At 46.1% G+C, this 16,284-nt stretch overlaps 2 protein-coding genes across 2 annotated transcripts in view; one reads left to right on the plus strand and one right to left on the minus strand.

Annotated features, from left to right (window-relative positions):
- Dnajc8 (DnaJ heat shock protein family (Hsp40) member C8) overlaps window positions 1–5,098 on the minus strand; it is a 41,420-nt gene extending 36,322 nt beyond the window's left edge. Inside the window, exon 1 of the mRNA XM_045150823.1 lies at window positions 4,978–5,098. Coding sequence (XP_045006758.1) covers window positions 4,978–5,055 — 78 coding nt within the window. The 5' untranslated portion in view covers window positions 5,056–5,098. The remainder of the gene's footprint in view (window positions 1–4,977) is intronic.
- A 4,972-nt stretch (window positions 5,099–10,070) lies between these two features.
- Atp5if1 (ATP synthase inhibitory factor subunit 1) lies at window positions 10,071–15,751 on the plus strand. The gene is made up of 3 exons (XM_004671250.2): window positions 10,071–10,218; window positions 10,309–10,400; window positions 15,486–15,751. The coding sequence occupies exons 1-3, from the start codon at window positions 10,135–10,137 to the stop codon at window positions 15,628–15,630; spliced, it is 321 nt and encodes a 106-aa protein (XP_004671307.2). The 5' UTR covers window positions 10,071–10,134; the 3' UTR covers window positions 15,631–15,751.
- The last annotated feature ends 533 nt before the right edge of the window (window positions 15,752–16,284 follow it).

Raw genomic sequence — 16,284 nt, forward strand, 5'->3', positions numbered from 1 at the left:
TCAAGGACAGCCTGGGACTACAGGATGAGTGCCATGTCAGCCTGGGCTAGAATGAGACCCTACTATGGGGGAAAGAAAGGAGAGAGAGAGAGAGAGAGAGAGAGAGAGAGAGAGAGAGGGGGAGAGGGGGAGGGAAATAGAGGGGGGGATGGGGAGCTAGAGAGATGGCTTAGCTATTGACCACTTGCCTGTGAAGCCTAAGGACCCTGGTTCAAGGCTCAATTCCCTAGTACCCATGTAAGCCAGATGCAAAAGGTGGCACATGCATTTGGAGTTTGTATGCAGAGGCTAGAGAGCCTAGTGTGGCTATTCTCTCTTTCTGCCTCTTTCTGTCTGTCTCTAAATAACTAACTAAATAAGTATATTTTTTAAAAAAGAAAAGTGAGGCTTAGAGAGATTAACTGATGATTCCCATTACATAATTCATGAGAAATTTATCCCCCCCCCCAGTTTGACTTCAGAGAAGGCATGAAGAAGATTCAAAGATAAGTAAGTTACAATCAACACTTTCACAGAGCTTACATCCTAATTATAGAAGGTATACCTGCATGTGGTTACACTTAAATGGTAATTTTCTATTTTGAGAGGAAAACTTCAATTACACTAAAACATAAACCACAAACAGCATTAAAAAACCACAATGGGGCTGAAGAAATGGTTTAGCGGTTAAGGCACTTGCCTACAAAGCCAAGGGACTTTGGTTCAATTCCCCAGAACCCACATAAGCCGATGCACAAGGTGGCACATGCATCTGGAGTTCGTTTGCAGTGGCTGAAAGCCCTGGTGTGCCCATTTTCTCTGTCTCTCTTTCTGCCTTTTTCTCTCTCTCAAATAATAAGAAATAAAATATTACAAAAAAATTAACGGGGACTGGGGAGATGGCTCAGCAGTTAAAGGTACTTGTATGCAAAACCTGATGATAGGCTGGAGAGATAGCTTAGCGGTTAAGGTATTTGCCTGCAAAGCCAAAGGACCCAGGTTCAATTCCCCAGGTCCCACATAAAGCCAGATGCACAAATTATTTATATAATTATTTATTTATTTGAGAGACAGAATGGTTACGCCAGGGCCTCTTGCCACTGCAAACAAATTTCTGATACACGTACCACTATGTGCATCTGACTTACGTGGGTACTGGAGAACAGAACCCAGTAGCTCAGGCTTTACAAGCAACTGCCTTTAACTCCTTGAGCCACCTCTCCAGCCTTCATTCCTATGTCCAAAACAATGCTGGAAATAATTTCAGTCATTCAAAAAGTAATCCCAACCAGGTATGGTGGTGCACGCCTTTAATCCTAGCACTGAGGAGGAAGAGATAGAGGACAGCTGTGAGTTCAAGGCCACCCTGAGACTACATAGTGAATTCCAGGTCAGCCTGAGCAAGAGTGAGACCCTACCTCAAAAAACAAAAACAAACAAATTAAAAAAAAAAAAAAAAAGAAAGAAAAAGAAAGGAAACTCAGCAGGCATTATGGCTCACAACAGCCATCCTAGCACTGGGGCACTAGAGAGGCTGAGATAGGAGGATCACCATGAGTTTGAAGCCAGTCTAGGGTACACAGTGAATTTCATTCCCACCTGGGCTATATAGTATGATGCTGTCTCAAGAAACAAAAATAGGGCTGGAGAGATGGCTTAGCGGTTAAGCGCTTGCCTGTGAAGCCTAAGGACCCCGGTGAGGGGAGGGGAGGGGAGGGGAGGGGAGGGGAGGGGAGAGGAGGGGAGGGGAGGGAAGGGCAGGGGAGGGAAGGGCAGGGGAGGGAAGGGCAGGGCAGGGGTTGGGGAGATGGCTCAGCAGTTTTAAAGGAACTTGTTTGTAAAGCCTGCTGGCCTCAATTGAATTCCCCTGCATCCACGTAACGCCAGACACGAAAGTGGCACATACATCTGAAGTTTGTTTGCAGAGGTGATAGAGAAACATCCATCCATACACATAAATATTTTAAAAAAGAAAACAGCCAGGCATGGAAGCACATGCCTTTAATCCCAGCACTTGGGAGGCAGAGATAGGAGGATAACCATGAGTTCAAGGCCACCCTGAGACTATATAGTGAATTCCAGGTCAGCCTGAGCTATAGACCCTACCTCAAAAAACCAAAATAAATAAATAAATTAATTAAAATAAAATTGAGTCTAACAATAAACAAAAATAATTTTTAAAAAAGGGCTGGAGGAATGGCTTAGCGGTTAAGGCGTTTGCTTACAAAGCCAAAGGACTCAGATTCAATTCCCCAGGACCCACGTAAGACAGATGTACAAGGGGGCGCACACATCTGGAATTCCTTTGCAGTGGCTGGAGGCCCTGGCACGCCATTCTTTCTCTCTCCTTCTCTTTCTCTGTCAAAGGCTGGTGTGGTGGCTCATGCTTCTAATCTTTTTTATTTATTGATTGATTTTTGAGGCAGGGTCTCACTCTAACCGAGGCTGACCTGGAATTCACTATGTAGTCTCAGGGTGGCCTTGAACTCACAGCGATCCTCCTACCTCTGCCTCCCGAGTGCTGGGATTAAAGTCGTGCGCCACCACACCTGGCCAGACTGAAACTTTTGAAACAGTGACCAAAATATATCCTTCCTCCTTAAAAAATAAAAATAAGGGCTGGAGAGATGGCTTAGCAGTTAAGGCACATGGCTGCAAAGCCTAAGGACCAAGGTCTGATTCTCTAGATCCCAGATGCACAAGGTTGCCCATGTGTCTGGAGTTTGTTTGCAGTGGCTAGAGGGCCCTGGCATGCCCATACTCTTTCTCTCTCTCACAGACACACACACACACACTCTCTCTCTCTCCCCTCTCTGTTTCTAATAAATATAAAAAAAAATTACTAAAGAGTTGGGCATAATTTTAATTCCAGCACTTGGGAGGCTGAGGTAGGCGAATCACTGTGAATCTGAGGGCAGCCTGTGACTACATAGTAAATTCCAAGTGAGCCTAGGCTAGAGTAAGACCCCGCCTTGAAAAACCAAAAACAAAACAACAGCTGGGCATGGTGGCACACACTTTAATTCCAGCACTAAGGAGGCAGAAGTAGGAGGATCACTGTGAGTTCAAGACCAGCCTGGGACTACAGAGTGAGTTGGTTCCAGGTCAGCCTGGGCAAACAGTGAGACCCTGCCTTGGAAACAAAAACAAAAATAAGTACTATGAAGAAAATACTATGTACCAAAATGGTACCTTTAATCTCAGCATTTGGTAAGCTGAGACAGGATGGAAATCAACTTGAATTATGTAATGAGAAACTGTCTTTAAAAATAAATAAATAAAACCAGGGACTGGAGAGGTGGTTTACTGGTTAAAGTACTTGCCTGCAAAGCCAAAAGGACCTTGGTTTGATTCCCTAGGACACACATAAGCCAGGTAGTGCATGCATCTGGAGTTTGCAGTGGCTGGATGCCCTGGCATGCTCATTCTCTCCCTCTCTGCCTCTTTCACACTCTCAAACAAACAAATAAAAATAAAATACTACAAAACAAACAAGCTGGGGGAGGGAGTGATGGCTTAGCAGTTATGGTGCTTGCATGCAAAGCCTAAGGACCCAGGTTTGATTCACCAGTACCCACATAAACCATCAAATGCACAAGGAGGTGCAGAATGTGCCTGGGGTTCATCTGCAGTGGCTAGAGGCTCTGGTGCACCCACTCTATCTATCTGCCTCTCTTTCTTTTCCTCTTTTTCTTTTCTTTCTTGTTTTGTTTTTTGAGGTGAGGTCTCACTTTAAGATTGTCTTAAAGAAAAAAGGCAAATAACAGAGGTTAATGACTTTTAGTCACTGTTGTTGATGTTATTAGTTTGGTGGCACTGGGGATTGAACCCACTGTGTTGCACATGCTAGGCAAATGCCCTACCACTGAACCATATCCCCAGCCTGACATAGCTCTTAATTGGACGTAGGTCACATTCATCCCTCAAATCCACATCTGCATAGAAAGATCCCCATCTTCAGTCTGAGATGCTTCTGTTTTGTTTTTGTTGTTGTTGCTCTGAGACAGGGTCTCGCAATTTAGCTGTGGCTAGCCCTGATACTTGATACCTACTTTCCTGCCACTGCCTCCCCAGTACCGGAATTACAGGTGATCATGACCTCCTTGCTTCTACTTCATGTCTTGTGAGGCACTTTCTTCTACTTCTTCTTCTTCTTTTTTTTTTTTTTTGTTTGTTTGTTTTTTCGAGGTAGGGTCTCACTCTGGTCCAGGCTGACCTGGAATTAACTATGTAGTCTCAGGGTGGCCTTGAACTCTAGGCAACTCTCCTACCTCTGCCTCCCGAGGGCTGGGATTAAAGGCGTGAGCTATCACGCCCGGCCACTTTCTTCTTATACATCAAATTCTTCCATCTTCATGAATCCTGTCTTAATACTAACTTCCTCCTTTCACTGATGACCTGCAAAAGCAATGTCTGGAAAAAAATTCCACCGCACTCGGGTTAACTAACTACCTTGGCAGAGTTCAATGTGAGGGCCTCTGAGGCCAAATGTCTTTTTCTTTCTTTATCCAACAAACGAGCTGAACATACCAGGTTCCAACTTGTCACCTGCTGTGATGTCAGACTCTGAACCAACTAATGAGTCTCTTACTGAGGTTCGTCATCTGTAAAATGGGGGCATCCTCACGTCTATCACGATGCAGTGACTAGCACTGGTGGACGGCAGCAATGACGGTTCATCACGCAGGACTGAGAGAAGATAACTTCTACTTGGAAACCAAAGCTGAGGCCACCACAGCAAAGTCACTGGGTCTCCGGCCAGCAGCCACGGCACCTCGCCGGCCACGCTCCGGTCTCCGTCCACGTCCGGCGGGCGCTCAGCCCCGCGGCCCTCCCTCTGAGGGGGACGCGCACACACCCCGGCCAAGCCCCGCTGCCCTGGAGGCAGGACAGCGGCCGGCCAACGGCCCAGGCCAGGCGGCCCGCTGCCTCCGCCCACTGGGAAAGGAGGTCCGAGCGCGGTCGCCGTGGGGGCACTAGGCCTTACTGTGTGCTCACCTCACTGTAGAAGGTCATAAATGCCTCCTCTGTGCTGCCTCCGCCGCCCGAAGCCCCGCTCTCTCCTGAAGCCGCCATTTCCCCGGCGCAGCCACCACGTGACCTTTCTGCGCAGGCGCCGGGTCACGTGATCCGCACAAGCCCGCCTCTCTGGCCCGGCCCCATCTATTTGGCGGCTCTTAAAGGGCTAGTGGCCCCGTGGTTTGTTTTGTTTGTTTTTATTGTCAGCAGAGGAAGGGAATTTATTCAACGTGGCCATGAGGGGAAGAACTCAATCACTCCCCATGTTATGTCTCCCTATATGGACTCTTAAAATTAATATGAAGCCGGGCATGGTGGCGCATGCCTTTAATCCCAGCACTCGGGAGTCAGAGGTAGGAGGATCGCCTGAGTTCAAGGCCATCCTGAGACTACATAGTGAATTCCAGGTCAGCCTGAGCTACAGTGCCCATACCTCGGGGAAACCCCCCTCAAAAAAAAATTAACATGAAATAATAGGGGGGGAAAAATAACATCAAAATAGAAGAAAGGGCCTGGCGTGGTGGCGCACGCCTTTAATCCCAGGATTGGAAGGCACGTGTAGGAGTATCGCCGAGAGTTCGAGGCAATCTGAGACTACAAAATGAATTGCAGGTCAGCCTGGGCTAGAGTGAAGCCCTACCTATAAAAATCGATTAAAAAAAAAAAAGAGGGCCGGGCGTGGTGGCGCACGCCTTTAATCCCAGCACTCGAGAGGCAGAGGTAGGAGGATCGCCGTGAGTTCGAGGCCACCCTGAGACTCCATAGTGAACTCCAGGTCAGCCTGGGCTAGAGTGAGACCCTACCTCGAAAAATCAAAAAAAAAAAAAAGAGGGGGCTGGAGAGATGGCTTAGCGGTTAAGCGCTTGCCTGTGAAGCCTAAGGACCGCGGTTCAAGGCTTGATTCCCCAAGACCCACATACGCCAGATGCACAAGGGGACGCACGCGTCTGGAGTTCGTTCGCAGTGCCTGGAGGCCCTGGCGCCCCCCCCCCCCCCCCCCCCCCCCCGCCTCCCTGTCTGTCACTGTCAAATAAATAAAAATATTGGAAAAAAAATAAAGGGGGGCTGGAAGGATGGCTCAGTGATTGAGGTCCTTTCCTGTAAAGCCTAACAAACTGGGTTTAATTTGTCTAGTACCCACTTAAAGCCAGATGCACAAACTGGTACCTGCATCTGAAGTTTGTCTGCAGTGGCAAAAGGATTTGGCACACCTATACTCACAATCTCTGTCTGCTTCTCTGTCTCTGTCTCTCTGCTTGCCCCCCTCCAATAAATAAATAAATAAGTTGGGCTGGGGTTGGAGAGATGGCTGGCTTAGTTGTTAAGAGCACTTGCCTGCAAAGTTTAAGGACCCAGATTCAATTCCCCAGTACCCACATAAGCCATATGTATGAGGTGACATGTGTCTGGAATTCATTTTCAGTGGCTAGAGGCCATGTTGCACTAATTCTCTATCTACCTCTCTTTTTCTCTCTCAAATAAATGAATAATAAAATGCATTTTTAAATATTGGGGACAGGAAAGATGGCTTAGCAGTAAAAGTGCTTGCCTATGAAGCCTAAGGATCCAGGTTTGACTCCCCAGAACCCACATGAGATAGATGCACAAGGTGACACATGTGTACAAAGTGGTACACACATCTGAAGTTTGATTGCAGTGGCCTGGTATGCCAATTCTCTCTCTCTCTCTAACTCTCACTCATAAAAAATAAAGGGCTAGAGAGATGGCTTAGCTGTTAAGGTGCTTGCCTGCAAAGTCTAAGTACTCATGTTCGACTCCCCAGGGTCCACATAAGACAGATACACAAAGTGACGCAAGTGCGCAAGGTTGCTCAAGCACACAAAATGGCGAACACGTCTGGAGTTCAATTGTGACGGCTGGAGGCCTTGGTGCACCAATTTTCCCTCTCCTCTCTCTCATAAATAAATAAATAAATATATATATATATATATATGAACAAATAAATATATAGATAACAAAAAATTGGACTGGAAGTCGGGCATGGTGGCACACACATTTAATCCCAGCACTCGGGAGGCAGAGGTGGGAGAGTTCAAGGCCACACTGAGACTCCATAGTGAATTCCAGGTCAGCCTGGGCTAGAGTGAGACCCTACCTCAGAAAAGAAAAAAAAAAAAATTGGACTGGAGAGATGGCTTAGTGGTTATGGCACTTGCCGGTAAAGCCAAAGGACCCAGGTTAGATTCCCCAATACCCATGTTAAGTCAGATGCACAAATGGAGCATGTGTCAAATAAATAAGTAAATAAAAAAATAATATGTAGTTTAAAAAATAAGGAAGCTACAGGGCTGGAGAAATGGCTTAGCCATTAAGTGCTTGCCTGTGAAGCCTAAGGACCCCGGTTCGAGGCTCGATTTCCCAGGACCCACTTTAGCCAGATGCATAAGAGGGCACATGCAGCACCCATTCTCTCTCTCTCTCTCTCTGCCTCTTTCTCTCTATGTCACTCTCAAATAAGTAAATAAAATGAAGAAAAATTAAGAAACAAAAATAAGGAAGCTAGCCGGGTGTGGTGGCTCACACCTTTAATCCCAGAATTCAGGAGGCAGAGGTAGGAGGATTGCCATGAGTTCAAGGCCACCCTGAGACTACATAGTGAATTCCAGGTCAGCCTGGGCTAGAGCAAGACCCTATCTTGAAAAACCAAAAAGTAAAAGATATTTTAAAAATATTTTAATTGTTTATTAGCATGTGTGGTAGTTTGAATGGTAAATGTTACCCATAGCCTTGTGTTTTTGATTAAGCCCAATACTCAGTCCCTAGCTAGCGGCAATTTGAAAGGTAGAACCCTGCTGTAGGAGGTGTATTGCTTGATGAAGACCTTGGGTGCTATGGCCCAGGTCCCCTTGCCAGTGCCAGCTCACTCTTGCTGTCACATTCCAGCTGCTATGGCAAGATATGACATCCAGCCTCTATTCCACTGTGCTAAGATAAATCTTCCCTTTAAAACTGTAAGCCTGAAATAAACCCTTTCCTCCCATAAGATGTTTCTGGTGGAATGTTTTGTTCTAGCAAAGAGATGGTAACTGCAACGATATGCCAGGATCTTTGCCATTGCAAACAAATGCCAGATATTTACATGTCTTTTTGCATTTTGCTTTACTTGGGTACTGAGGAAACTTAGCCAGGGCCAGCAGGCTTTGCAAACAAATGCCTTTAACTGCTGAGCCATTTCTCCATCCCCGAAGAAGGTATTTTTATACTAATGAATAAGATAATCTGGCTTAATCCTCTCACCTAAAGGAAGAAACTGGGCTGGAAAGAGAAAATAACAGACAAAAACTGTAAACTCCATGAAGTCAAAGAAAGATGACTGTTGTCTTGTTTAAAGGCCTTGGTGGCCAGAAAAATGGTTAAAAAGCAAAGGCCATTTTTCAGTACCCCATAAAGCCAAATGCACATAGTGGCACATGAGTCTGGGGTTTAGAGTTTATTTGCAGCAGCAGGAGGCTCTAGTTTACCAACACTTACTCTAGTTATTTTTGTGGGTTGGGGGGGGCACATTCCAGGGTCAGTGCCACTTTTTGCATCCAGCTTTATGTGAATGCTGGCAGACTTTGCAATCAAGTTCCTTTAACAACTGAGTCATCTTCCCAGCCTGTATTTTTTTAACATTTTAAATTTTATTTTATGTATTTATTTGAGACAGAGAGAAGGAAAGAGACAGAAAGAAGCATATAGGGTATGGGCACACCAGGGCCTTCAGCCGCTGCAAACTCCAGATGCATGCACCACCTTGTGCATCTGGCTTATGTGGGTCCTGGGGAATCACAACTGGGTCCTTTGGCTTTGCAGGCAACCGTCTTAACCACTAAGCCATCTCTCCAGCCCTGTTTTGTTTTTCAATTTGTTTATTTGAGATAAAAAGAGAAACAGGGAGAGAAAGAAAATGGGTACCCCAGGGCCTCCTGCTGCTGCAAAGGAACTCCAAACGTGTGCACCAATTTGTGCATCTGGCTTACATGGCTCCTGGGGAATTGAACCTGGTGAATCAAATCTGGGTCCTCTGGCTTTGCAGGAAAGTGCCTGAAGTGCTAAGCCATCTCTCCAGCCCCTCTTTTTTTTTTTTTTTTTTTCCCTAGGTAAATTCTCACTCTAGTTCAGGCTGACCTGGATTTCACTATGTAGTATCTGGATGGCTTCGAGCTAATGGCAATCCTCCTACCTCCTGAGTGCTGGGATTAAAGGCATGCGCCACCACACCCAGCTTTTTTTTCTTTTTTCTTTTCTTTTTCTTTTTCTTTTCTTTTTTTTTTTTTTTTTTTGAGACAGGATATTGCTGTATGTCCTTGGCTGGCCAGGAACTTACTAGGTCAGGCTGGCTCCAACTTGCCTGATTCTCCCTGCCTCTGCTTCAGTAGTGCTGGATTGCAGGCTTGGACCACCAGGAGTGGATGCATTTCCACTTCACTGCACGTCACCAAAAGTTCTTTTCAAGTCCATTCAACATACTAATATCGTTCACAAATATTATTTCACCAGATGTCTAAGGCCCTGATGACACAAGATGAAATGCTGACAGAACAGGGAGGGTGATAGGATAGAAGGTTGGTAACAGAATGACTAAGAAGGTCAAGGAGATTTCTCTGAGAGTGAAATTTGAAACGAGAGTTGAGACTGAAATGTCAGTGAACACCCCCACAAACATTGACACCTCCTAAGAGATGAACATGACGTCCTATTTATAAATAGAGGCACGCTGGAGGTCGAGATCCTGGATAACCCATGAGCCAAGAAAAAGGATGGGCTCTTTCAAGATTTTAATAATATCGATAACTTAGGGCTGGAACTGTCTGGTGAGGGTGGACACCATGTCTCAATGAGCCCAACACCAGAAATTTCCTTCTTTCCTTACCCTTCTTTTCAAACTCCTCCATCAGTATTTACCAGTCCTTCGGTACAAGAGTCCTTCTTACCGGTTGGTTAAGAACAGTCTCTCCTCCCCATCATGATTCGCCGAGGCTTCAGAAACCCCGCCTCCCCTTCCTCGTGATTTGTTGGTCCTATGCCCATCTCGTCCCGTCACCAATCAAATTGGCCGTTAGTCCTCATCTCAGTTAGCGCGCAGGAGGCTCCTCCTCGCCCGCGACTGGAGAGGTGCGGCAGCTAGAAACCATGGCAGGGACGTTGGCGCTTCGGGTGCGGCTCGGTGTGTGGGGAGTAAGGGCCATGCAAACCCGAGGCTTTGCCTCGGACCCGGTACGTTAACAGCAGTATCCACTGCCCCCTCGGGCACGAGTTCCCATTTTCCGGCTCCACCACGACCTATGTCCGTTTCTCTCTCCGCAGTCGGAGAGTCACGACGCTGGCGCGGGCTCCATCCGGGAAGCTGGTGGGGCCTTCGCTAAGAGAGAGAAGGCTGAAGAGGATCGGTACTTCCGGTGAGCCCCCCCACCCCCGGTCCCATGTCTGGACCTATGACTCCCTTCCAGTCCTTTTAAAGTTTCCCTTGCCCCACCCATTCCTTCCTTGTGTGGGGCGCCCATCCCCCCGCCGAACTCGGGGGCATCCCTGCAGTTGGAGGTCAGGAAGGTTGCCTGCTCGACTCCACTGCGGTCCCCCAGCCTCAAGTCATTTTTTCCACCGGGTCTCAAGGCCCATCTCCTGGCTCGCAGCAATCCCCCACCACCAACACATGCCCCAGGTCGTGCGAAACGCCCCCAGATTCTTCCATCGGTGTCTACATCTAAACGTATACTTGCAAGATCCCCTTAAGCCTGGCTTCCTCAGCCTTCACCCACCTACCGCCCCTGTTTTTTTTTTTTATCTTGTAGAAGCAATCGTACACCCTGTCGGCCATTTCTAGAGCCTCGTCTTTGGGAGTGATTAGTTCATAGATGCTGGTAGTACCTGCTCAAGGTTAGACTCCACCCCCTCGTTGGAGACTTCTGCCCTACTCCACCCAGACCAGACCTTGAACTTTAGATGTCTCCTGTCTAGGAATAGGGAGTAGTAGATAAGCCTTCCTCCCCACAACTTTTTCCCAGCCCTGAGTTATCTTTAACTGACTGTGCAGAGCACCCAGAAGCTAACATGCCTTCTTATTTTGGTTTCTGCCTTAAGGATTGTCATGGGCCCGGGGGAGTGGGGTGTTATTCAATGGTGGACTAAGAATTTAACATGCTGGAGGTTCCGGGTTCACTAATCCTCAGTGTCAAAAAAGTATCATTGGGGCTAGAGAGATGGCTTAGTGGAGCTGGGCGTGGTGGTGGAAGTCTTTAATCCCAACACTCAGGAGGCAGAGGCAGGAGGATCACCATGAGTTCAAGGCCACCCTGAGACTATACATAGTGAATTCCAGGTCAGCCTGGGCCAGAGTGAGACCCTACTTCAAAAAAAAAAAAAAAAAAGAGATAGTGGTTAAGGCTTTTGCCTGCAAAGCCAAAGGACCCAGGTTTGATTTGCCAGCAACCACATAAGCCAGATGCACAAGGTGGTGCATGTGTATGGAGTTTATTTACAGAGGCTGAAGGCCCTGTCATGCCCATTCTCTCCCTCTCTCCTTCTTTCTATATCTCAAATTTAAAAAAGTATCATGGGGCTGTCAAATCAAAATGGCTTAGCCCTTAAGGCGCTTGCCTGCCAAACCTAAGGACCTATGTTTGACTCTCCAGATCCCACTTAAGCCACATGCACAAAGGTGAGACAAGCACATGGTCGCAGATGCCCAGTAGGTGGTGGAAGCGTCTGGAGTTTGCAGTGGCTTACAACCTGGAGTGCCAATTCTTTCTGCCTCTTTCTTGTTCTCTCTAAAAAAGTATCATGTCACCTGACATACCAGGGTCCTATTAGAAAGTTATCTAGTTGTAACTGGATCTCAATATTTTGTTTAAATTGGGCATTTTCTTGTTGATTTTTTGTTTGTTTGTTTGTTTTTTGGTGATAGGGACTTGCTTTAGACCAAGCTAACCTGGAATTCACTATGTAGTCTCAGGCTGGCCTTGAACTCACAGCAGTTGATCTCATAGCAATCGTCCTACCTTAGCCTCTTGAGTGCTGAGTTTGAAGACATGCACAACCATGCCTGATTGTGGTTGTTTTTTTTTTTTTTTAATTTTTTGTTTATTTTTATTTATTTATTTGAAAGTGATAGAGAAAGAGGCAGATATATATATAGAGAGAGAGAATGGGCGCTCCAGGTCTTCCAGCCACTGCAAATGAACTCCAGATGCCTATGCCCCCTTGTGCATCTGGCTGACGTGGGTCCTGGGGAATCAAGCCTCAAACTGGGGTCCTTAGGCTTCACAGGCAAGCATTTAACTGCTAAGCCATCTCTCCAGCCCTCTTTTTTGAGGTAAGGTCTGGCCCTACCCCAGGCTGACCTGGTACTATGTAATCTCAGGATGGTCTTGAACTCATGGTGATCCATCTACCCCTGCTTCCTGAGTGCTGGGATTAAGGGCATGCACCACCATGCTGTTTGTTTTGTTTTTTAAATGTTTATTTCAGAGAGAAACAGACAGAGAAAGTAAAGGAACTCTAGACATATGTGCCACTTTGAAAGCTTTCCTCCTTTATTTTATTTATTTGAGAGAGAGAAAGGCAGATAGGGAATGGGTGTGCCAGGGCCTGTAGCACTGCAAATGGAACTCCAGATTACATGTGCCACCTTATGCATCTGGCTTACATGGTGTTGCAGTCCAGTTCGCATTGCTGGTAGAAATCACCCAACCAAGAGCAGCTTCTGGGAAAAGGAAATTTTGCCTTATAGGCTTGAGGGGAAGCTCCACGATGGCAGGGGAAAACGATGGCATGAGCAGAGGGTGGACATCACCCCCTGGCCAACATAAGATGGACCACAGCAACAGGAGGGTGTGCCAAACACTGGCATGGGGAAACTGGCTATAAAGCCCATAAGCCCGCCCCCAACAATACACTCCCTCCAGGAGGCATTAATTCCCAAATATCCATCAGCTGGGAACCTAGCATTCAGAACACTTAAGTTTATGGGGGACACCTGTATCAAACCACCACACATGGGTATTGGGGAATCAAATCCTTAGGCTTTGCAGGCAAGTGCCTTAACCGCTAATCTATCTCTCCTTCCCGAATATGTGCCACTTTGTGCATCTGGCTTTATGTGGCTACTGGGAATTGAACCTGGGCCATCAGGCTTTGAAAGCAAGCATCTTGAACTGCTGAGCCATCTTGCCAGCCCTGTTTTTTTTTTTTTTTTTCTTTTTCTTGTTTTGTTTCTCAAGATAGGATCTCACTCTAGCCCAAGCTGACCTGGAATTCACTCTGTATTCTCAGGGTGGCCTCAAACTCATGGCAATCCTCTTATTTCTGCATCCCTATGTGCCATCACGCCTGGTCTTTTTTTTTTTTCTTTTTTGTAATTTATTTATTTATTTTTTAAAATAATTTTATTTATTTATTTATTTATTTGAGAGTGACAGACACAGAGAGAAAGACAGATAGAGGGAGAGAGAGAATGGGTGCGCCAGGGATTCCAGCCTCTGCAAACGAACTCCAGACGCGTGCTCCCCCTTGTACATCTGGCTAACGTGGGACCTGGGGAACCGAGCCTCGAACCGGGGTCCTTAGGCTTCACAGGCAAGCGCTTAACTGCTAAGCCATCTCTCCAGCTCTGTAATTTATTTTTTATTAACGACTTCCATGATTGTAAGCAATAACCCATAGTAATGCCTTCCCTCCCCCAAATTTTCCCTTTTAAACTCCCTCTCCATCATATCCCTTCCCTGTCTCAATCAGTCTCTCTTTTATTTTGATGTCATGATCTTTTTTTGTCCTATTGTGATGGTCTTGTGTAGGTAGTGTCAGGCACTGTGAGGTCATGGATATCCAGGCTATTTTGTGTCTGGAGGAGCACGTAAGGAGTCCTCCTTTCCTTTGGCTCTTCCATTCTTTCCACCACCTCTTCCACAATGGACCCTGAGCCTTGAAAGGTGTGATAGAGACATTGCAGTGCTGAGTACTCCTCTGTCACTTCTTCCCAGCACCATGGTGCCTTCTGAGTCATCCCAAGGTCACTGCCATCTGAAAAGAGGTTTTCTACCAAAAGTGAGAGTAGCATTAATATATGGGTATGAACATTACGAGAAGTGCTTACTGGGCAGTTTTCTTTTTCTTTTAATGTATAATTTTTTTTATTGACAACTTCTATACATACACCAACCATAATTCCCTCCCCTTCCCCACTTTTCCTTTCACAACTCCATTCTCCCATTATATCCCCTCCTTCTCTCCATTAGTCTCTTTTTTTGGGGGGGGGTGGGTTCGAGGTAGGATCTCACTCTAGCCCAGGCTGACCTGGAATTCACTATGGAGTGTCAGGGTGGCCTCAAACTCACAGCAATCTTCCTACCTCTGCCTCCCGAGTGCTAGGATTAAAGGTGTGTGCCACCACATCTGACCTTTCATTAGTCTCTTATTTTGATGTCATCATCTTTTCCTCCTATGATGAGGGTCTTGTGAAGGTATTGCTAGGCACTGCGAGGTCATGGTTGTGGAGGCCAATTTCTGACTGGACGGTTGGATTGTAAGGAGTCCTACCCTTCCTTTGGCTCTTACATTCTTTCTGCCACCTCTTCCACAATGGACCCTGAGTCTTGGAGTGTGTGATACAGATGTTTCAGTGCTGGACACTCCTCTGTCACTTTTTCTCAGCACTATGTTGCCTTTTGGGTCATTCCAGCGCTCACCACCATCTGAAAACAGAAGCTTCTCTAACTAAAGGTGAGAGTAGCATGAATATATGAATATGAACATTAAGTGCTTATAGGGCAGTTTGGTGAGCATAATATATGCATTTAGCCAGGCAAGATTAGGCTTTATTATAACCTTAAGGCTCATGACCTCCCCTGGAGATAAGCTCTTTTTCTCTAGCCCAGGCTCAGCCTTTTCCATTTCTGGGATTACAAATTTATACCATCATTCCTGGTTTGGGACATCTGTTATTTGTCTTAGTTATTTTTTTAAAATATATTTATTTGCAAGGAAAGACAGAGAGAATGGGCATATCGGGGTCTCATGTCACTGCAAACAAATTCCAGATGCCTGGGTACCTTTGCAGCTGGCTTTATGTGGGTACTTGAGATTGAACCCAGGTCTACTTTTTGGTGTGCTTTTTGTTTGTTTGTTTTGGTTTTGGTTTTCAGGGTAGAGTGTCACTTTAGCCCAGGCTGACCTAGAATTCACTATGAAGTCTTAGGGTGGCATGGAACTCACTCATTGAGATCCTCCTACCTCTGCTTCCCAAGTCCTGTAATTGAAGGTGTGTGCCACCAAGCCCTGCTGGCTTTTGGTTTTTTTTTTGAGGCTGTGTCTCAGTAGTTCCAACTGGCCTCATACTTGCAGCCATCTACTTGCCTCAACCCTCTGAATGCTGGGATTGCAGGCATGAACCATCACACCTGGCTTGCCTTAGGTCTTGATAGTTATGATTATCGATCTCTTTGGGATGAAGGATTGGAATTAAACCCTGAGCCACTGTGTCCTTGTAGAGAGAAGACTAAGGAACAACTAGCAGCTTTGAAGAAACTCCACCTGGATGAGATCCAAGAACATGAGGAAGAGATTCGGCATCTGCAGAAACAAATTGAGCGGCATAAGAAGAAGCTCAAACAACTGAAACAGCAAGAAGACTAAATGCACACAGTTTCCTATACAATGGCCTGTATCATTGCCCACTTCTATGTAGACATAGTTCTAATTTAATTAATATTTTGGTCTGTGTGCTACTAACAGATAATAAACTATCATCATCGAACTATGCCTGATGCCTTCTACTATCTAGAGGGTTGTAGATAGACAGACAGTACTCATCCATTAAAATGAATCAGATGGGACCCTACCAGGGAGAACTCAGCAACTGAAACAAACTGGGAATAAAAAGGGAGGGCTGTGACACAGACCCTAATATAGCCAGAATGATTCAGAGAAATATATATGTATGTATATATTTATTTATTTTGGTTTTTCAAGGTAGGATCTCCCTCTAGCCCAGGCTGACCTGGAATTTCAGTGCCAAGGATGGGATACCTTCCAGTGAATTCTTGGCCAGAGAGGTCCCTGATGCGCCCAAAACATTATAGGCCGTTGCCAGAGTCTCTTGGGTTCCCACCAGGAATAGATGGTGAAACCCTATTGCTAAGAAATCTATATGCTTGGGCTACAGGTTGTTGAGAAGTCAAGCTGGACCTGAGCTGAAAACCTGTCTGTGAACCAGCTGACAGAAAGCTGAAAAAGCGTGGGAGACAAAAGTCATTAATGGTAGTAAACAACAGTGGACATTGCAAGCCA

Source organism: Jaculus jaculus, chromosome 5, assembly GCF_020740685.1.
Source record: "Jaculus jaculus isolate mJacJac1 chromosome 5, mJacJac1.mat.Y.cur, whole genome shotgun sequence".
NCBI classification, from domain to species: domain Eukaryota; kingdom Metazoa; phylum Chordata; class Mammalia; order Rodentia; family Dipodidae; genus Jaculus; species Jaculus jaculus.